The sequence below is a fragment of the Perca flavescens genome, chromosome 4, assembly GCF_004354835.1.
Source record: "Perca flavescens isolate YP-PL-M2 chromosome 4, PFLA_1.0, whole genome shotgun sequence".
NCBI classification, from domain to species: domain Eukaryota; kingdom Metazoa; phylum Chordata; class Actinopteri; order Perciformes; family Percidae; genus Perca; species Perca flavescens.
In genome coordinates, this window is record NC_041334.1 from 27,991,005 (window position 1) to 28,013,902 (window position 22,898).

The following is a 22,898-nucleotide window of genomic DNA, read 5'->3' on the forward strand; positions in this document are numbered from 1 at the left end:
GGAGCAACATGATTTCACAAAAGGCCGCAGCCCAGTGTGGAGTCAGTTTCTCAAATGAGTGGACAGAAACACTAGGCTTATATGCATCTTCAGAGTGACAGCACACACACACTTGGATTATTATGACGCTACAATTTTGACAGGCAATCTGATATACATGCAGACATCTCGGAGCAATTTCGCCTCCTCCTCCCTGTACCTGACTTTCACCCCCCCAGTTACATCTTAACTGGCATGGGTAAACTGGAGATAGTTTTAGGGTGACCTTGTACCTTTATCGGTTCAGGCAAACAGTGCTCACATAATGTTCCAGACTGGATGTCTCACAATGTTAGAATCAAAATCTACATGTGGGAAATGAGATAGACTCTTTCAGCATTTGTGAGAGAATTAAAGTAGAAATAAAACATAAAAATATAAGGAATTATGCTTAAATGTAATTTTCCCATTACACACCCAAATCAATTCTGGACATAATTAGTTTAATTAAGCACATTAAAGTATTCAACACACACACATTTTCATGCCGTGATTATGTAAATTAGCAGGGCTGAATCACACCCTGAAAGCCAAAATCTTCCAAAAAGCATGCAGTCTGATATAGCAACAATAACCAAGAAAACTAGTGGATAGTTATCATCAGTTCTCGCTGACCTTGTGGGACATAGACAGATCTCTGCTCATGGTTCCTGTGTGTTATGTGCTCTGGTTGATGCTCTTTTGGTTTATGAGCCAATTCTGGTCAGTGACGTGCGGCCACAATCTAACTACCCTAAACCCATAATATACCTTATCTGTAATGACGGTATCTGCTGGTGTGGCCACAGATTACAAAACTTAGTGATGGAGAAAAACATTATAAATATAGACGTCTGTGTCCTCTGACTATCCAGCCACTGGCCAGCTGACACACAGAGGGTTCAGCCCTGACGCAACGTGACAGCTCTCCCTCTCCAGCTGGGTAAGTCACTTATTGTCATGCACTAACCTGACAATCAAGAGACAGATAACATGACATGATTTTGGTGAACAAACAGTCTCAAGAATGGAAGGTGTTATTTATTCTTTTTATTTAGTAGACAAACCTACCATCAGTTACAGTGTTTTGGCTCTTTCCGGTTTCCTCTTTTCAGACCTACTGGCCTCTTCTTGCACCTCTGAAACAGAAACAGAAAGACCCATTTGGCTGAAGAGGGTTTACCCTCTAAATCCTCTTTAGAGTCCAAAAAGCTTAGTGTCCTGAATGACTTTGCTGCTTTAGGAAGTCACCATCTACAGGGTGCAGATGAAGATCTGTAGTCTTTTGAAAATACTCATACTGTACATGATTTAATGTATTATAAAGGTGTGTCTCATAAAAATTCTCATATCGTTCACATTAACCTTTGAAAAAAGTATGTGTATTTAGAGAGTGTCTAGATAACCTTAATTGATAGCTGCATCAGTTTAGTATGAACAAAAGCTGACTCTGTCCTGAGCAAACTATAATACAGTGCTCCTGTGTTTCTTCTTTTTAGTCCATAAAATCACTGAATCAAACCACAAACATACACACAAAGATAAAAAATAAATATAGTGATGTATTAGACAAAAAGTGGAAAGAGTGGTCTTTTTAAAAATCCCAACTTTTATTTATTCTGCAATAGGCTGGTAAACATAAATCCTTTGTCAGTATGATGACCAATCCATGTAATGCATACAGTAATTCAAGAATCATAATTCATACACCCAAAGCCCTTTGCGTGATTCACTACAGTACAGTGTAGATATATTTTTCACATGGAACATAGATATCTAGCTATGTCTCTGAGGAAAGTTGATTTCAAGAAACAAGAACATCTTCTACAGACACTAACAGTCAAAGCATTTTTATCACAAAGAAAAATGAATGCACCTAAATATTGGGAAATGGACGTCAGAGAAGTGATGAAGATATTGTCATGCTTCTACAACAGCTAATGGTTCGAAATTAAACAATGCACATAATCTATAATACATAATATTTTTATCATCAACTTATCAGACAAAACAATGGAAGGCATGCTTTGTAGGAAGATAGATAAAGAGATAAAAAACACTGATTACACAGATCATTGATCCTCACAGCATATAAGGAGGCTCATGGTAAGATCATTTTCAATACAAAAAAACATCATATGGGGCTCCTGTATCTTATTACCTGTATTTAATCAAATAAAACCAGACTTTCATCTGGTCATTGGTCCAATTGTTAGGGAAGCTCACATCTAAAAGTAGCTTGTGCAATGTGACATATCTGGTAAAGCTTTTCCAATTGCTGTAAAACAGCTGTCATGCAAACAACCACATATGACAACCGTTGTTTTCACTGTGATGTGAACTGTGGATATATCAGTAAGAACTGCTGCCACCTGCGTTCGAGATTAAATGATATTGTCGCCCCTGCTGTGCTTTGGCTTTGGCACATCATACAAATTATTTCACACTTTCAATGCATGCTGTAAACTGCTCTGTGTTTGTGAGCAGAGTGCCACATATTGTGTCATGCGCACAGTTAGACCTCAATGCTGGAAGCCAGGCGCAAGCAGAGGGTTGACTCTGTTGGGATGTCCTGGCGACTGATCTCATTCCCATCCAGTCGCAGCGTCTGGAGCTTAGAGAAGTTGGTCACATCCACGACGCTGCAGAAACTACCCAGAGTGAACTCTACGGGGAAAGATGGCGAGGTGGTGAAGAATGTATTTGTGTTTTCCCAAACTACTCCAAACATCCAACATCTCAGCCCCTACTATATATATAATATTTTTACTTTATATTTATTGATTTACTTTATATTATTTATTTTATAGTTAGGAAATTAAAGCTATAATGCATAGTTTCTGCTGCCCACATGAGGAATTCTAAGTAATGACAATGTAATGTAATTATCTTCACTTGAGTTTCTGCACAGGAAAGTCACCGGATTCTTCTGAACATAGCCATACTGAGAAATACAGAGAGAGAGAGTTGTGTGGAGCTGATAGTCTTAATTAGCTTTGTAGCAACTCATTTGGCAATGGCTTGAATGTAACAGATGTTCGTTAATATCAAAAAGTTATGCACTAAAGCTTTAAACTGCTGCTGCAAGAGGTCCAAATTATTTTGCCAAAATATTAAATACAAAATAAGCATTAATGTAATTTAACGTGTGGAAAAACATCCTTAGTGAATGTTCTTTTTTTAAAGATAATGTGCTTCATTAGGACTGTGTGTGTAGTTTGATCAGATTTGATCCAGAGACATCAGCAAGTTTCCACAACTGTCTGACTGTCCTTTTTTAACCAAGCCTCGTGCACAAACAAGTGAGAAGAGCACATCCCAAAACTGTGTTTATGTAGAACCTGATTGCTCATAGAAGCTGATTGATAAATCTTTTCAGGCCCTTTAATGTGTATGCACTTTACCTTTGATGTGGTTGGCTTGCATATAGAGATGCTGCAGTGTGGTGCTCACAGGGGGGATTCTCTCCAGTTTATTGTAGCTCAGGTCTAGCTCCACCAGCCCGGTCACATTAAAGGTGTTGGCAGGGATACCCTTGTCTGTTAGCTGATTGTGAGCCATCCTGACATACTGCAGCTGAGTGAAACGGCCCAAGAAGCCGTCTGGTAGAGAATCAATGGAGTTGGACTCCAGGTAAAGTTGGTGCAGATTTTCGGGGAGTGCCTCTGGGACCTGGGACCAGTTAATGAAAATATTACTGGAGGCCTGCAGATGATTAATTCACTTAACGGGACATTTTCAAACATTCTGATACACACAATTACCTTAGTCAACTTGTTGCTGCTGATGTCCAGCAGTGTGAGGGATTTGAGTGCCTTCAGGGATGTGCCCATGTCTGTGACAGCGTTGTCATGGAGATACAGGATAGTGAGGTTATCCATTCCCTCTAGGTCTGCAGCTGTTACCTGGGCAACAGTAGAAATAATTTTAAAGTCTAATATCTGTGATGTACAGCCAAAAGAGTTAACGAGAGGGGCTCTGTATGAATATCAAACTATGCAATATGTTACCTTTTCAATCTTGTTGTGGTTGATTCTCAGGTCTCGCAGGGTGCGAGGGAGGTTTGAAGGAAAGCCAGTCAAATTGTTGTGTTGTAGATATAAACGCTCTAGTCCCTGCAACTGCATAAATGCCTACAAAATAACATGGAGAATAAACAACTCACTAACCTCCACACAATAGTTACCTCAACAGCATGAAAAAGTCCAACTGAAATCACATTATGTTATATCCCTTGTGCATTAATGAACAGTCAGTATTATTTCAAATTCATTGTTGTTCATTGAGAACTAGAGACAAATTTAACAAACTTGCACTGTAGCACTGTAGTCATGGGCAAACAGTGTATTGTTAGCAGTGGTGTTGAAGTGTAAGGATCAAATTAACATTAAAACCAACCAAAATCACATTTGTATTTTACATGCTGTTCAAATCCACCTCTTTTTGCTTGATTTTCGCCTATTTCCCTTTACCAAAGTGTAAAGCTTATAACAGAAGAACTGCAAGGCCAAAATGCATGTATGAGACTTCATTTGAAACCTAAATTCTAATTTCAGAAAATGTGCGTGATTAGCATGTAATTAAAAAACAACATACACTACAGCAGTTCAAACATGGTTCAAAATAGTTATTTATTTTAAAATAATAACTAAGACATACTTTGTGCCACACTATGCAGAACATAATACACCTTCTACACCTTGTCAACAAGACTTGTATAAAGTTTCAGAACTCTAGTCCTAACCTAATGGGAGCTAGGGAGTTTTCAGTATTAGGTATCACATGTGTGCCCAAACCTCTCCAAAACCTGTTAAAGTGACCAAATTTTGCTAAATGTTTTTACTCACTTCTATGCTATTAGACAAAAACATACTAAAGACTTAAAATGACTTAAAAAACCTTTTTACATTCATTCAAACACTGTTGAACATATTTTTTTCTCATAAAACACATGCATGTGACTGCTGGATCTGGGAGGGCGGGACTTAGCTCTGTTGCCCATTCATTTGGACTGGTTTCATTGGATGTTCTTATCATGCTATATACCGTTGGAAAGGGAATGTGATTGGCTACAATTGCCATGGTTGACGTGTTGATAACCAATGACAGCTTTTTCTAAGATAGCTGCTCAGGGAGATGATGCAGCGTATTGACGCTCCAAGCTAGGAGCGCTTGCTGGGCTGGGGGCTGTCCCGGGGTGAAAACTAAACAGAAAAAGGTGGGCAAAGTTTCATTGTGTAGGCAGCAACCTGAAAACAAAAATACCCAGCAACATGGTGTAGGGCATGGAGAAATATATTCAGAGGGAACGAGATCAAGTAAGCAGACAGTTGGCAAACAATTTGTGGGCAGTGGTGTCCTAAAGGTTAGGACACCTTGGCCAGCAGGTCAGACTGTGGTTGTAATGGGCAGCTTCCAGGTATGAATGTGTAACTGTGTTAATGTGATCAAGGTGTTCCTGCAAAGGAGAGGCTGCCTCTCAGTGAACCTTCCTGAGAAGGGAAGTTAGGACAGCCTACAAGTAGGGAAGCATCATAATTTTTCCTTTTTTTCCTTTTTTCCAGAGCACTAAGATTATGAATCATGCTTTGGTGCTTATGATTTCAGTAAAATGAACCAAATTATTGAATTGCAGAGAATTTAACCAATCTTGAACTTTTGTGTTTAAATGCTTATTATGAAACATGTATGACCTCACGTAAGTTACCTAACCGGGTCGCCAGCTTTACTATGGAACCCACGCAACTTCGAGGCAAGGCCCGCCCTTCAATAGCATTCACACACTACTATTGGCCAGGCGTCCATGCTTATGCACGTAACGTAACCCAATTTGTTCAGGTCCTATCCCCTGACCAATCGGCTATCCTAACCTTAACCACTCGAGGTCAATGCCTAACCCCAACCAATCGAGCTGCTTCGTAGGGCGGGATTAGTGACTAATGGTGGATTTTAACAGGCTGCAGTTGAACAGCTAATTGTCTATCGAGCATTGCATTTTTCTCTGGTGAATGTTTGTTTGGTTGCTCGTTAGGGCTGAACGATTAATTGCATTTGCAATAATATCGCGATATGTTAAAACGCGATTTCCTAATCGCAAAGGCTGTGATTTGGTCACCTGACTCGCGAGAGCAAATCAGTCTGCACCTGCACTCTGCAGAGAAAGCATCAACTTGGCACCGCTACGTAGGGTGACCAGACATCCTGAAAATTAGAGCAAAATCTCAAAAGCAGACTCTTGAGTATTTTTTTTTTTATTATTATTTTTGTTTGACTCTCAAGTAGTTCTAGTCTGATAGAACATTAAAAACTGTTCATGGTGATTGAGTCATCCTGCAGCCAGCTCCCATCGGCTGCAAGTTGCAACGCAAATTTTCATTCATTCATTTTTGAAATGGAGGCTCAGGCTGGTGTCCCGGGACCCGATCAAGATCAACACGTAGCTAAAAAGCAAAAACGTCTCTGCAGGTACGGGGAGGACTGGGTAGGGAAATACCCCTGGATTACTGCAGTTTTCCGCGATGCAAACAAAGCGTTTTGCAATGTATGTAGGAAGGAGTTTGGTGTTTCACACGGGGGTCCGACTTCAGGCTCCATGCTAGCAGCAAACTACACGTATAGCCACGCTTTTCCAAAAAACAATTCTTCATCTTACTTTAATGAAACCTAAATTTTTTTAATGGTATATGTTTGTTTTGGACTGTCAAGTAGTCTGATAGAACATTAAGAAGACCAATCCCAAATTTTACCCATTCTCATCTGGTCACCCTAGCGCTACGCCGTACCTTGAGCTGATTCCTGTCATTCAAACAATTCTGAGTTGAAGTTTAAAACTTTTACAGCCATTTTAATAAATTGAAGGGTTTTATTCGGGCTTGAGTCCATACATGCAGTTAATGGATACAGGCATGCAGAACTGAAGGCTCAGTTGGCAACTATTAGCTCTGATTAGCGGTTGGCTACAGTTAGCTCTGTTATAAAGATATGGAGTGGAGGAGCTGCGGAGCTGGAGGAGCTGCTTCACTGATAGCTGTTGAGTCGTACTGTAATTTAACTGTAATTCTGCATCTATAAAAAGATTGTTAGCTGAAAGTAGTGCACATACCATGGACACTACTTTTTTCGTTCCATTGTGGAATTTGTAAGTGCACTATATAGTGTATACATCTACACATTTGGACACTCACAAGACAGTAAATGTAGTGCACTGTAGTAATAGTGAGTGATTTCGGACACCGGGAGTGTAACAGTCCGCCTATATGAAGAACACTGACGTTACTGCTTTTTTTGCTTTATTTTATTGGTTGTATGGAAACAAGTTCTCCATCCACATGCAGTAGGAAGAGAACTTATGGATTAATACAAAGCCATCATGAAAACCAAAACATATAAATGTCTCCCGTTTGTCTGGAGAACACAGGACATGTTTTGCAGATATGTATGTAGAAAAAACATGCAATTTTAATTGTATTAATTTGAGTTTGACTTTAAACTAAGAATGTCCAAATGCATATAACTATACCTTTTCTTAAATGATATATGCTGCATTAAAATCATAACTTTTTCCTAATTACACTATGTTAGCCACCTATCAGCCATCTGACAACCATTTAGACCATTATCACAACTTCATGCTCTGAGCTCCCGTGTGGCTGGATCCGACTGAGACCAGATGTAGATTTACCTTCTTGCCAATGGCATCAGATGTCAGCTGGTTGTGGTGCATCATCAGCCACACCAGATTGGTTGCATTTACTAGAGCTGAGTCGGACACAGCTGTGATGGCATTGTTTTGGAGGTACAAGTATTTCACACGGGAGGGGATGGTTGGCATGGCTGTCAGGCCCCGCCCATCACAGTACATGGCGACTGGGAAGGAGGGAGGGCAATCACACTCATCTGGACACCCTCCTGTGGTGTCTGCCTGCAGGGAGCCAAATCTTTGGCTCTGGGGGCCATACAGCCAGGCGAAGGGGTCTTGTCCATGGGAGCAAGAGAGTGGAAGAAGGGCAGACAAGAGGAAGACGGTCACCGCACGCATGGTCACAGTCATACAAATCTTCACTGTAATCAAAAGAGACAGAGGGACAAGTCATTAACATTCAAAATAGAATTTATAGATTTTTTTTTACATTTTGAAACAGACAGCTCAGAGTAAACTGATGGTAAAAAATGTGTTCTTGTACTGATTCTCTGTATCCACTAAGGATAAGTTCCTCCCTCTTATATAATATAAAGGCACAGGGTTTGAAAAAACCTTTCTAGAAAATGCTGCCAAATTAAACAGTCAATGGTACAGTGCCGCTTATTGACTTTGTTTTAGAAATGTTACTGCCTGCAGAGAAGTACATTCTTAGGGGGCTTAACCCACAGGGAATCCAGAGAGGAAGCATTAGAAATAACAAAACAAAAAACCTTGCCATGAATGGCAGCTTTGTTAAAGGTTTGCTCTGCTGCCCCAAAATTGTGGTAAAATATACTATAATTACCCTCAGAAGTGCAAAAGAAATAAGTTTAATCATCTCCTATAAGGTGTCATAGAGCAATACCACAGAGACAGATCACATGTTCACACACACACACACACACACACACACACACACACACACACACACACACCTACCTGATCAGAGAGGCTTGCCCTCCTTGTTCCTGCTCTCTCTCAGAGTGTACTCAGGACTGAAGGGGACTCTGAGAAACACTTTGTAAAAAAACATGTTCCTCCGCTCCCTGCTCTCCTTTCAGTTCTGCCATCCCCCTCTCCACCCTCTCTCTGTTCCTTTACTGTTGGTTCCTTCCAGTCCCTCATCCACCCGCCCGCACCCCATTTTGTGTGTTTAGGCATGGCCCAGCACACCCCACACCCCACTTCGGAGCCTCTTTTTCCACATGTGAGTGATGTGAGATGCAGCAGTGGCTGTGAGGAATTGTTCCCATCTGTGTGCAGCACATTAAGTCCCATTCAGTTGAACCCCACTGTTTCTTGCGTGTGCGTATGTGTGTGTGCATGTGCAATTTGGTTTATGACACAGTGCAAATAATAGTGAATCTATATTCATGGCAACTTTTTTTCCTGTTAAATGTAGTTAAAGGGTCATGTCATCGTTAAAAGAGATTACAGCATTTGACTATTTATCTTGCAGTACTACGCTATACTAAACTACAATACTAGCGTAAGTGACAGTACTGTACAAAGACATAGTTTCTTGCTTTCAAACATGATTGAGATAATCTGATGAGTCTGATAATGGATAACAAAATAGTACATCCAAATCCTCTTCAGCCCACTTAGCAAAAATCCCTGTGCCAGAGAGTTTGTAGCAGGGGTGGATCTAACTCTCTCCAATCCTTCCCAACAACCTTTCATCTTGTAAAGGGTTAAATGCAAACATGTGTGACAGTCTGTCTGGTCTTAATGCGGGCCTCTTCCTGCCTCTGTATCCCTTTTTTCCTCTCTCCATCTCCTTCTGTTTCTTGTTATCTTGGGACACCTTTTTATAATGTGACAAGGGAAGAGTAGTGGGATTGTTTACAGTAATAGATAGCTAAACATGTTTACACAGGAGGATGTTGTGTCTGGGCCTTATGTCTGTCCACTAAATAGCAAGCAAGAACCATGAGACAGTGAGGGACTGTATATAAATGAATGGGGTGGTGAGGTTAACTGAACCTTATGTTTTCTTTGAAACCTCCTCTTGACTTACAGAAAAACTGCAAAACCCTTCCCGCACCATTTAAGAATAACATAGCAGTGTTAGTTTGGTACAACTTGTTAAATTGTGTACACCAAATTAAACCTTCGGATTAAGTTCTAATGTGTGCTGCCAATGTGAAAGACACTCCCCTACTGACCCAAAAAAGTCAGATTGCCCTTCAGCCAAAAGAAAAATGGCCCCCACTTTTCTGAACCCCTCTACCTTCTTAATCCTTTTTGGGCAATCCCTGAACTTACCACTCAATTTGGAAACAAGGGGAAACAGCAAGTCTTGCTCTTTCTAAAAGTTCAAAATATTCCAGCACCAGCACCTTTAAAGCCCACTAAGTAATAATACTGTTCATATTTCACAGGCATAGTGACATCATTATTTAAATCTTACTCCTGGCAATAAAGCAAGTAAGCATATTTCCCAAAATGTCAAAATATTCCCAACGTATTGCTGTGATATTGCTTTTGACCAAGGGCCGCATCATCTCTGTGAGTGATCAAAAAGCAGTCTTGTCAACACTTGTCATAACTAAAGTAAGAAACACTATAGGGAAGAGTGCTATGTAAACTGACTTAGTGCCTTACACATGTTATTGAAGGTGGTTGCTGAAGCCATTGTGTCCAACGTCTAACAACTTAAAAAAAAAAGATCAAAAAAGGGAATAAAGGAAAAACCAGATGGCCACATTGCATTAAAGCTGAGCGGGAGAACTGCAGACGGAATTTACAAGGTCAAGATTGTGATTGTTAAAGCTTAGAATAAGAAGGATTGAACACTGGTATGAGTTCCAAACTGGAGGGTCAAACAGATACATTAAGCTACGTATCTTTTAAGCTGTACTTCTGTTTGTTACTGCAACACTTTTGTCTTTTATGTGTGTCTTCAGGCACCTGTGGACAGAAGATGCAGTGGGACAGACCGGTTGGGGCTTTGCCCAGCCTTGTGAACACACTACACCAGTCATATTTGTTATTTTAAATGTGATTTTATATGGGTAATAATGAACTTACTACTCAACACAGTTTTTCTCCAAACAGCTCAAAGGGGCTGCACCTGTGAACTGAACCAGGATGACCTCCAGCCCTTTACTCATCACTGATTAACAACAACCTTGCGAACCTTATGAGGTTAATAGCTCCTGCAACATAACACCAAAGGCCTGTTTGTATAGGGTGGTTGAATAGATAAAGTCTAATCTGTGTGTTTGACAGAAAGATACATATACAAACTATATAAAGAAATGTGAAAGAGCGTGAAACAAAAAGTGCAGCAGTTATCATTTAGAGTGAGATGAATTGATTCTCTGCTGACCAGGACTTCAAAGTAAAAGGGCCAGGTGGACTCTGCATAGCCCCCAACCCCCGCCAGTGTCCGTCCCCCCCATCTCCTGTCTGGGTCATGAGCAGTGCTGAGCAGGGATCAGAAGATCAGAGGACCATGCCCTTTCCACTCAGGCTGTGAACTCTTCACAGGAATGCCACAGGAATTTTAATTCTGAAGTTTGCTTCTCTCGTCACTCACCTGCAGAAAAATAGCTAGTAAAAATACTTTGAACGTTGAATGGACTAAATGGTCTTATTATGTACGTATGGCAGTCAGATGGTCTTGCATCTGGCTGCCAGACAGATTTATAAGTTTAATAGATGTGTAGTAATAAAAAAATGCAGTGTTGGTCTTTCTAAGTAAGATGTCATGTTGGAAATATGTAACTTGTATAGAACTTAAACAAAATCATGTCAGTCATATAGTCTCTCTCTCAAACAGAAAAACATGTTGTTTGTCACAGGATATTATATGTAATGTATATATGTATTGATTTACAATCTTAACAACCTTAACCATAATAATTACAGTACATGCCCAACCCGAATAACCTTAACCCCGAAACCAAGTCTGAACCCTACAATTTAATGGTCAACCTTGTGGGAACCAGATTACAGCCTCAAAATGTCATTTATACACACACACATACACACACACACACACACACACACACACACACACACACACACACACACACATACACCCTGCAACTACCAATTCAACGGCATAAATAATAAAGAAAATACATTGAGTTATAACTTATATAAAGATTGTTTACTGTAATTGCATAACATTACATAAATTGCATATATTCATAAAGAAGATGCACTTATGATAATATATATTTAAGGGTCTAATGAATTACTGTAAACAAAGGAATTCTAGAAATGATAGAGATTTGGATTTAGCAGTCCCTGGACAATGCGTCTCCTTAAGGTAACTAACTTCCTAACCCTAAGCATGGCACCCCTAGGCACAGGGGCATAATAAACCAAGCGATAGAAAGCAAATGTCCACACACACACACACACACACACACACACACACACACACACACACACACACACAGATGTTTATTGTTACACCATGTCAAGCTTCTCATCTTTTTCTCATACAGATGAAAGCAGCAGATTGTCTATTTTGCTTTTATTTGTATGTCCTCTTTATATAGTATTTTTATGGCATGCACCAAACACCAAGGCAATTCATTCTATGTGTAAACCTTGGTAATAAACCTTACTCTGATTCTGTTGATTACAGAGAACATAGTGCCCTCTAGTGTCAAAGATGAGCTCTTGAGAGACAAATTGAGGCAGCAGGTGGTGAGTGAAATTATGAGCAGAGGAAGAGCAAGAAACTAATTCAGGCTCAACCGATAGCGTGGAACACTGATTGTTTCAATTTCTAAAAGAAACATGTTAATCAGTGTAATCATCTGTATTTCTGTCATATTGGACAATAAAAATGAAGCAACAATTAATGAAGTAATCGCACATGGGATAAGTTAGCCTTCAGGTCTGCCAGGCACCTTTCTGCCAGAAAGCCTGATGTAGTAAAATAAGCAACAAAGAACATGCAGGGAGGAGGACATGGTAGATAAATAGATCAAACACAGGAGTTTATGACTTATTATTTTGAGACTTAGTTGAATTATTATTTTCAGTTTTTTAATATTATAATTATTTTCAACTAAACTTCCTGGTTAGGTTTTGGAAAAGATCATGGTTTGGGTTAAAATAGACCCTTTCATAATGTTAACCGCATGTAATTATTAATAATATTTCACATGACCAGCTCAAAATGTTTTCAGACATAGCCAAACAAAGACTTGTACACTATGTAGAGCAGGTGAAAACATGCAACATTGTCATTATAGAGTATTTGTGGATTTTCAGGATTCCCTTACAATATCTGACAAGCTGTTTGAAGATTTGCTGTACCTGCCAGCTCTCAAACAGGAAGTCACCTGAGGGCAATATCTATTTGGGAAAATGTAATTACTGTAAAAAGATGATGACTCATTAACAAGTTACTGACTCATTAATATTTTGTAATACTTATTTTCAGAAGTTACACGAGAATTGACGTCATATCAATGTTGATGTAATGTGTGTAGCACCAGATGTGTACTGGGTTACTGTACAGGCTGTCACATTGGATGACAAACTTCTTGTTCATGCTGTTCAAACTCAAGTTCCTACTGTACTTTTAGTTTAACATGGAGCTCTTAAAAGATATTACGAATTATTGTTGCTTGATGTCTTTATTTGGCCTTACATACTGAATTGAATGTACATGAAATATGTGTAGACATAGATATGTATTTTGTGGTTTCAAATGAATGATTCTGGTCCCATTTAAAAACTTTTTGGTGTGTTACAGCACCCCCTTAAGTTTCAATTTAGCATTTAGCTCCCCCTTCTTCCTCAGTTTTCATTTGTCATTAGTACAACTATAAATCTATGTATCCACAATGTCTCTACCCACTTATCCTGTGCAGATTTGGGAGGTTGAAGCCTAGCACACAATGGGTGAGAAGGAATTGTATTACTACAGCGTCAATAATTCAAATGTAATGTGACAGTAAAATAAAAACACATTTTTATAATCACAGGGACATTTTTAATATTCATGAAGTGAACATGAATTCCTAGCACTGACTTGTGTGAGTGAGGTGAATATTTGTGATGTTTCAGTGAAATGTGTTAATTTCAGCAGAGGGATCAGAGCCAGCAGAGGATGGAAGGAGGCCTTTGCCATTTCCTTCTCCTGTTTATGAGAAAACCAGATGGATACAGAGCAGAGCACAAAATGCGTAGGATGGCGAGGATCTGCCAACCGGCTGCTGGGGACACTCTTGCTCATGTTTCTAGAAACCTTTCAATTGCACCAACACTCAACCAGTTAGAAATTACAATGAACCTGATACTGTTTGACAGGAAATCAAACTACCAAGGAACAGCAGGAATAAGTGGAGGTAACACAATGTGACAAATAGAAAATTATATTTACTTTGTTTTCAGAAACACTATGCCACGCTTAGTTTGTGTTAATTAGCAAATGTTAGCATCACTTTTTTTTGACCCCCCCCAAAAAATTGTTACAGGCACTTTATTATGTCATACGTTTGGCTCCATTGTAAGTGTCATTCCAAGCATTTTTCCAAGAGGGCGCTCTTTCCATGTTATGATCGGGAATACTTTTCTGACTTTTCCTTCTTCTCCACTGTGCCTCTTTTCTCACAGTGCTCACACACACACACACACACACACACACACACACACACACACACACACACACACACACACACACACACACACACACACACACACACACACAGACACACACACACACGCACAGGCACACACAAGATACACACTTGCACACAGAATGGTCTCCTCGGCTCCCCAGGTACTTTGTGGCTTGAATGCCTTCAGGCAGAACACAAACTGTAGACCCAATCAATCACTCACACACACACACACACACACACACACACACACACACACACACACACACACACAGAATGTCTAATATTCACTTAAAGCTCTGCACCTTCTGAATCCAAACCCAGTTGCCATAATTTGATTTCTTGTCTCTTCAGTTCCTTCTTCAGCAGTTCTTGTCAATCTTTTGTGTATTTTATCTACACGGTACAAGCCAACATGTTGCCATCAAATGTTGTGGGTTAAACCATTTCCAAGGTCTGACAGAAGTGTGAAGGAAGAAGTGAGTTAGGAAGGATTATGGAGGAGGTCTGGGATGTGGGCAGTCTTTGAAGAAAAGGAATGTATCAGACAGTGGGTAAGCATATGCGGTAGCTTGAACACACAAACACACACACACACACACACACACACACACACACACACACACACACACACACACACACACACACACACACACACACACAGTTCCATGTAGTTTCAGGCGGTTTCATTTGGAATTTAAGAGAACTTGTCTCTGTTCTGTAGCTCCTGATCAAAAAGGTAAGTGTCAATCTGTTGTGGTTTTTCGTCTGCTTCCATTCTGCAAGGCAGGCAAAACTGGAAATGTTCAAATCTACATTGTGTCAGTTGGTTTGATGAGGCATGATTGCATAATCTCCTGGAAACATTTTGTGCATGTACTGTAAGACTGTGCTGTAGGTAAGAAAGGTAAAATGCAAAATTGCAAGCATGCTGATCAAGTCAAACTTCCTGATGATGCAAACCTTTCTCACTAACTGCTGTGTCATTCAGTAACTGAGAGTCTGAATGTGTGTGTGTGTGTGTGTGTGTGTGTGTGTGTGTGTGTGTGTGTGTGTGTGTGTGTGTGTGAGAGAGAGAATGTGTGCTTGTGTGGACAGTAACTTTTTGGGTATTACTGTAACCATTTTCCCCTCTCATACTCAGAAGTTTGAAGTGTGTGTGCAAAAGCAGCCATCTCAATTCATGCGGTACTTCAAACAGTGCCATGCAATTTCCATTAATTTCATAACACAATGTCATAAAGAGAGGCTGCTGTTGAAAAAAAGTGACCTTGTTCCTTGTTTGACTTCACACTGAAACTATTTTTCATCTGGATTTTCAAAGCCCAAAAGTTGCATAATTTTACAGTTTTTTTCGATTGCTAAACGACAGTGGGCACAACTGGAGTCACATGTGCAAAACGCTAACTACAGTCTGCACAGCAGCAGTTCATGTGGACCAAACTCTAGTTCATTTTTCATTGCTTGAACACAGTTTTCAAAACTCTACACACTTATCCCATGACTTTAACCACAATGTGCACAACACTGTAGATTTGCAGCACTTTGTTCAAATGCTAACACACTGCTGTCGAAACTGTTAACCACACATTCAAAACAGAATAGATTTTAGTCTGGTGCCTATCAAACACTGCTGATTGCAATTTTAGCTGAAAGCCTAAGCATTGTCTTATTTTAGACTAGTTAGTGAACATATATGGTATTTATACAGAGAAAGCTCAGAAAGTCTTTTTTTGTATACAAACACCAAATAAGAATGAAACAATTATACACTGTACCGTTTGAGAGAAACAGGTAAAAGAGCAAAGATACCAATATGTCCAGGTAAGATGTCTGAGGTTATGTACACAGCTATAAAAAAAAGTGAAAAACACTATATCTTTACAATAGTAAAACTGCGTTCTTACTGTTTTTCAGAAAGTAATGGAGGTGTAAGCAATAGAAACACCACATTCATTAGTATTTAGAGATGATGCAGACATCCAATGTGATGAAGAAAACCTGCCACATGATGCTGGAGAGAGGCAGGATTAGTCACACTATTCTTTGGTACTGTTACGTATGGACCTTTTAGTTTTTTTTTTTCCAGTAATTCCATAAATTACTAGAGACAAAATACTTTATTGAAGAAAACTGCTGATTTTCATTCCTTCTTGTTTACCTTATGTAAAAATTGGTATGCTATACAATCTATATTTTTTCCTTAAATAAACTGTTGAGTAGTGTCAAGTCTGCATCAAAATGGTGGATCGATCGACCGTTAGACCGCAGGGCGTCAAACAAACAACAATTTAGGCCAGCGTTTCCTAATGGGGTTACGCATACCCTAGGGGTGCTATTGTGTACTGTATAGGTACGATTTCTTTTTAATGTTAACAAAATTACAATAATGCATAATTCCTAAAATGATTAAACTATAATAATGAATTAGTTTGTGATGGATTCTTAACATTTGAAATATAGCATTTAGGTAAGTGTAGATTTAACCATTTATTGCAACAAATGGAAATACAGTTATGCTTGGCGCTGATGGCTCCGCTCTTGATAATGCGCCCTGGACCAGCCAAGCAGCATGCTAAGCTGAAACAGGGAGCACTATGCAGAAACCCCCCTGGGTATGAAAAGGTGAGCCAAAAGAAAGAAATTGACAACTATTTTAAACCTTGAGTCATGTTAGGACTGTGAACTAGGAAGGGTGGAGGCTGGGGTGGTGGAGGCAAAGCGTTGCCAGCAGCAGCAGCAATGAGCGATGCAGCGTCAGTGTAGCAGGGACCAGTGAGGAGGGAGTCATATTTAAAAGGACCGCCTTGATGTGAGAATGGCTGTGATTGGTGTGTTTCTGATAGGAATGACAATTCAATCATCGGGCGTATGACGTCCGTGTCCTGGATAAACTCTGAAAGCTGAACGCTAAGATTAATATAGTAAAAGAGACACTGATGGCGCAGTGCTGTATTTTACCTCTTTATATAGGCATTTTTTTCTACCAAAATATTTTGTGCTGGTCAGGGGGTAATATTTAAAAAAGGAACATTATTGAACAAAGTTTGAGAAGCACTGATTTAGACCATTTCTAAAAATTAAGGTCAAAGCAGATACTGCAGAGGTAGTATGGGTCAAGATTCAAAAACCCTGGATCCTCCACTTCCCATAATGCAGCTTGACAGCATGTTTCAATAGGCTCTCCCTGCCTAGTAAATGCCCACATCAGACTCCAAACTAAATGACCTACAGGCTCTCTGTAAAAGAAAAAAGAAAAAAAAGAAAGTTGTTCCAATGCCCATGCCAAAACACCAGTGTGATATCACTTAAGTCATTAGTTTAGACTTGACAATGCACTTACCGAGTCACAGAAGACATTCACACAATTAGAAAAGACATGTAAAATCTGTTATTTAACTCCTTTTTTTGTTTTGTTTAATTTGCAGGATTACACATCTCATCGGCTGTCTCCATGGCTCTCCTGTGCTTTGCTGTGTTGGTTTTTAAATTTGCCACTGTTGTAGCTGACATGGACTATGGAGGTGTTCCTCTGTGGATTAATCGCCTGCTGGGTGAGCCCAGTGTGATGAGCCTGCGGGGACGGATGGACCCAGCCTGGTTCCGAGCCAACAACCCCCAGGCCTGCCCTCAACAGTGTGACTGCCCCATCCAGTGGCCCACGGCGCTCTACTGTGACAACAAAGGCCTGGCAGACATCCCTGACCGCCTGCCGGACAGAACTCAATACCTGTTTCTACAGGTAGGACAAACACTGTCTAAGGGCACTGAGCGAGTGTTGTCTTTACAATGGTCTACCACTAGTGTTCACATTGTATACTTCCCACAATGGCTGACTTCCACTGCACTGTACTGTATATCATGTATTATTTTAACTGTGAAAGTGTGAAAAATCATAGTCTGTTTCTTTTGTTCCCAGGGTAACAACATCTCGACCCTGTCATCTTCTTTTCTGGCCAACATTACTGATCTACGCTGGCTTATCCTGGATCACAACCAGCTGCAGAGCGACAAGCTGGACCAGGTTGCGCTGCAGAACCAGGCCCAGCTCTGCTACCTTTTTGCCAACCACAACCACCTGAGATCAGTGCCCAGCGCTCTACCAGCTGGACTCAAGCAGCTGCGACTGGCACACAACCAAATCAGCAGCATCAGCCCTGGAGCTTTCCAGAACCTGCACAACCTGACACAGCTGCTGCTGCAGGGAAACAGACTACAAACCATCACAGAGGGAGAGCTGAAAGGTAATAATAGTGTATTGTGTGTGCAATGTGTCATTTCCTTTATTTATATATGCAAAATCTACTTTGGGGTGGAAATTAAAGGTGCAGTAGGTAAGACTTATAAAACTAACTTTCTGTCATATTTGCTGAAACTGACCCTTTGTTCAAGTAGATCTACATGAAACAGGACATTATTTGTCACCACCTACAGTCTGTAGTGCGATTTGCAAAAATCCACAGCTCCCTGTTCAGATGCACCACTTAGGGCCAGGGGGGGTCTAACTGCGTGTCAATCACTGCTCATGCACATGCATTCATTCTCCCTTGTGGGGGGAGGGGCTTAGGAGACCATTTTGGGCTTAAGCAGAAAGGGGGGAGGGACTGAGAAGTTGTTGATGTTCAAATTTTTTGGCTAAATCCTGGATCTTCGCAACCTACCTACGGCACCTTTAAGAAAGTCCTGCTCTTGTGTTTCTATGTACATCATGTCAAAAAATACAGTAGAAAAAGAACAAAAGAAAAAAGCATTTCCATTGCCTGGCCATTGCTGACTAGAAGTGTCCATGGTTGAGGTCAAGGGGTTGTTTTTAATTCCACAATGATTTGATTTCATGTAGGTCTATTCATTTGTGTAACTGTGATTGGGCCTACATCTCACACCTTGATGTTTGGCCCTGAGACACTCATTAAATCTGACTACACTCATTAACACTTAATATTACTGGCATTTAACAAGACAATGTTTACACTCATTCTATCCATCACACAAATTTGTCAGTATTAATTTTAGCATTTGTGTGTGTCTTCCCCTCATTTTGCAGGTCTGGTCAGTCTGAACCTGCTGGACCTCAGTGAGAATTTGTTCTCATCTGTTCCCAGGCATTTACCCCCTTCAGTCCAGCAGCTCTATATGTCTAAAAACACTCTTTCAGGACTGGATGAAGACAGTTTTGTGAGATTTCTCCACCTTAAGTACCTTCGTCTAAGTCACTGTGGTCTGGAGAACAGCGGCATCCACCTTCAGGTTTTCAACTTCTCCAGCTTGGTGGAACTGGACCTTTCTTATAACAAACTTACCACCATTCCCATAGTCCCCACCACCCTGCAGCACCTCTACCTGGAGGCCAATGAAATACAAGGTGAGGGGCATACAAAGACAAAACATGCACATACACAAAGACACAAAAAATCATCACCTTTCACCCTGTGATTGTAACGTTGTCACTGACTGTCCGATGCTTATTTCCCACACATATGCACACATTCCTAAATTTACAATTCAACAATGCACTCACTTTGTGACAGCCAAGTAAAGTATAACTCTGGTATGTGGCTGACTGACCACCTAGGGATGCCTGAATCATGTTGTGAGGGAGAAGAAGAAATGTGGAAAAAGTGACAGGAACTGCAAAGAAACCCGCACAGTCCTAGCCTCCTCGAACACAGCCTATTACTGCATATGGGCATGGGAGGGGCTGGGGTTTGGCAGCTAGCAGGCAATGCGAGTCAGAGATGGAAGACAAGAGACAAAGAAGGGAGGGGAGGGGCATCATAGACATGGAAAGAGAAAAAGCAAGGACAGGGTGGAGAAGAGGAGAGGGAATATTGGGTGGTTGGATCAGGGAAAAGTAGGTTAGCAAAGAAGAGAGGAGAGTGGTATGAAAACATCTGTGATGGATTCAGAGGGAAGAGTGCCAGATGAGCCAAAAGCACATGCTGTTCCTCTCTTCATGATCTCCTCTTTCCTCTCTCTCTCTGTCCGTCTGTCTCTCTCTCTCTCTCTCTCGCTCCCTCTCTCTTGCTCTCTCTCTGTCTGCTCCCCATGACTCTGGCCTTTCTTTTGGCCAATAGGATTTTAATAACATTGCTGCAGACTTGAGCCATTTTGACTCACATGACCATCCGGCAGCAATGACCTGGCGTGCAATTTTGGCTTACGGGCTCTGGCAAAGTGAAAGTATGCTCCTGACCCGTGAAGCAGCAGACAGCGGGGCTTTGTACCAAAGGGACAGACAGACGGCAAAACACTTTCACGAAAACACACACCTCATCATCTAGCTAGCACTGTGACAGCTACCGCAGGTCTTGTCTGCCAAAGCCTACATTCTGGGCTGCGGCAGGCTCTACTACTGAAATAAAGTGAGAAAGCAAAAGACAGCGTTGTGGTTTCCTCAACACAGCACCTGCAAGACATTCAGGAAATGCAGACTCTATGATAAAATCCTGTCTGTTTTCTGTCTGTTCACCACAGAGTTCAACGTGACCAGTTTCTGCAGAGAGGTGGGACTCCTGTCCTACTCTAGGATAAAGTTCCTACGATTGGATGGCAACAAAATGTCCTACCACCAGTTGCCATCTGACTGGGACTTCTGTCTGCGAGTGCTTGAAAGTATTTATATCTGATCCACCTTCTGAACATGCAACAAAATAGGGTTACCATATGTGACTGGCCAACCTCATCTAGAAAAAGCTAATTCAACTCAAGGTTTTTGTTTTGTATGCAACTTGCATTTGTGAAGTCAAAGAACTTAGCATTATAAACCAGAGTAAAATACTTTAATTCATTCCCTTCAATACATACCCAGACAATGAAGGGAAGACTGATCTTCAAAAGATGTCAAAGCTTGAACTTGTACACTAAACCAGTGTTATTTTATGCCAAAAGTCCTGATCAAAACATTTCTCATACCACCAGTGCATTTCCATGGCTCTCTCTCTCTCTCTCTCTCTCTCTCTCTCTCTCTCTCTCTCTCTCCATCTTTTCCAAGTTCTGCCTCAGCAGAGTTGTACATCTGTGTGTTATTACCAAATAGGAACTGTGACAAACCCTTACATCTCTGACTGTACAAAATAATGTGCTCTGGTTAAACTGAGCTGTGTTATGGGGAAAAGGAAACATGTATGAATGGCAAAATGCAGTAGCTTTCCCATGAGAGATTCTGACTAAGTTAGCTGGACAGTATTAAACAGCCCCACCAATGGACACACATGGAATATAAATATTTTATGACAAAACTATTGAAAATCTTCAAATTTTGAATGTGAATTTCCCGTTGCAGGACTAATAAAGGCATGTCTTCTTCTTCTAAAACCTCTTTTTGCAATTTTGCAATATAGTTACATTAAACTTTGATTTGAAATCTGATGTCCATGATCCTAAAACGTGAAACTTGGTTTGCACAACTAACAGAAAAAATAAAATGGGCATTTAGATAATATTGTGTACTTGTCTTTTTTCTTTTTTTAAAGCTGCTGCAATGCTTAACCTGTCAATACCTGCAAGACCTGGAAGCAATCTAAAGACAACAGTGATTCACATTACACCATAAACTTAGCCATATTAATAATTTACCATATTAATCATACAATTTAGTAAATATTTACTGTATAACTGGAAAAAAATGAACATTTTACATTAGTACCAGCCTCAATTAAGGGGAGATAATCTGCAGTATATATTTTCTTCTTTGTTTAGATTTTGTCTGTTTGTGTTTTTATACATAGAATTTATAATAGATTCTGTTAGATTCAACTTTATTGCCATACAGTAAGTACCAGTGGAATGCATTCTAGCATTTAACCAGCTAGTGCAAACAGTTAAAAAGTGCAGATATATGTCAAATATGAATGAACAACAGGACAGAAAGCACAATAAACCAATGAGGTAGTCTAATAAGAAATGTAATCTCACATATCTATACAGTATGTTGCTAGAATGTGTACAGTATGAGCATGCTCAGAATTTTTTTTATTTTATACTGTATATATATATATACAGTATAAAATAAATATGCTCAGAGTTATATTCAGATCATGGAAGGAGCAAATCCAGCAGGCACAGATACCTATGTGGCAGCAGCAGAGTAACAGTACTGTCCTGTTTTGTTACCTTGACATTTGTCCTTTAATGGTGCATTAAAAGATTTGTGGTTGACTTCCATTTGACTTCCATTTGTGTATAACATTTCTGCACTTTGTTTTTCAAGCCTGCGTTTTGTCATGATGTCTCACAGTGTTTCAGTTTATTCTGTTGGAGGAAGCATCCAACTGACTGAGGAGCTCTCATACTGTGTTGAGACACATGACGCTGTGTTATTAATAAAGGTTGCTGATGGGAGTCAAAATTAGTTGCTTCACTAACAAAAATTATGTAACTTATTTTGTCCTGCAAACAGAATACTATTCACTTTTGTATCCAAATCTGTCGAACACACCATTCAATGCTGACCGGTGTGGGAGTTTGATTGAAACCTTAGTGAGTTGATTTGAAACCTTAAAAAGATAAACAGGAGCAAGACAGCAACTGAATGAATATTACTGTATTATGTGTGCACCAGAGTTTGCTTTTATCTACAAAACTGTCAGCATTGTGCAGAATGC

The 22,898-nt window shown here is 40.2% G+C and overlaps 2 protein-coding genes across 3 annotated transcripts; one reads left to right on the forward strand and one right to left on the reverse strand.

Annotated features, from left to right (window-relative positions):
* Positions 1 to 1,669: 1,669 nt before the first annotated feature.
* Positions 1,670 to 8,683, reverse strand: fmoda (fibromodulin a). Its single transcript, XM_028576531.1, has 6 exons — positions 8,639 to 8,683; positions 7,700 to 8,079; positions 4,029 to 4,151; positions 3,783 to 3,923; positions 3,423 to 3,690; positions 1,670 to 2,685 (listed from the first exon to the last, which is right to left on the reverse strand). The coding sequence occupies exons 2-6, from the start codon at positions 8,066 to 8,068 to the stop codon at positions 2,534 to 2,536; spliced, it is 1,053 nt and encodes a 350-aa protein (XP_028432332.1). The 5' UTR covers positions 8,069 to 8,079; positions 8,639 to 8,683; the 3' UTR covers positions 1,670 to 2,533.
* A 5,961-nt stretch (positions 8,684 to 14,644) lies between these two features.
* Positions 14,645 to 21,734, forward strand: zgc:113307 (lumican). Of its 2 annotated transcripts, none has more exons than XM_028576298.1 (5): positions 14,645 to 14,849; positions 17,724 to 18,037; positions 18,215 to 18,539; positions 19,340 to 19,657; positions 20,770 to 21,734. In XM_028576298.1, exons 1-5 carry the CDS (start codon positions 14,834 to 14,836, stop codon positions 20,919 to 20,921), a joined length of 1,125 nt encoding a protein of 374 aa, XP_028432099.1. In that variant the 5' UTR covers positions 14,645 to 14,833; the 3' UTR covers positions 20,922 to 21,734. The 2 variants fall into 2 exon arrangements, with proteins under 2 accessions (XP_028432099.1, XP_028432100.1); XM_028576299.1 differs by lacking the exon at positions 14,645 to 14,849 and adding an exon at positions 14,910 to 15,034.
* Positions 21,735 to 22,898: the final 1,164 nt, after the last annotated feature.

Bases quoted from the DNA above. Each gene is read 5' to 3' on its own strand.
- zgc:113307 (XM_028576298.1), top strand. The intron at 18,038-18,214 runs GTAGGACAAACA...TTTTGTTCCCAG, and splicing joins CTCAATACCTGTTTCTACAG to GGTAACAACATCTCGACCCT. The intron at 19,658-20,769 runs GTGAGGGGCATA...TGTTCACCACAG, and splicing joins GGAGGCCAATGAAATACAAG to AGTTCAACGTGACCAGTTTC.
- fmoda (XM_028576531.1), bottom strand. From the start codon at position 8,068: ATGACTGTGACCATGCGTGCGGTGACCGTCTTCCTCTTGTCTGCCCTT. The intron at 4,152-7,699 runs GTAAATCTACAT...GTTATTTTGTAG, and splicing joins CTGATGCCATTGGCAAGAAG to GCATTTATGCAGTTGCAGGG. The intron at 2,686-3,422 runs GTAAAGTGCATA...CTTTCCCCGTAG, and splicing joins GCAAGCCAACCACATCAAAG to AGTTCACTCTGGGTAGTTTC.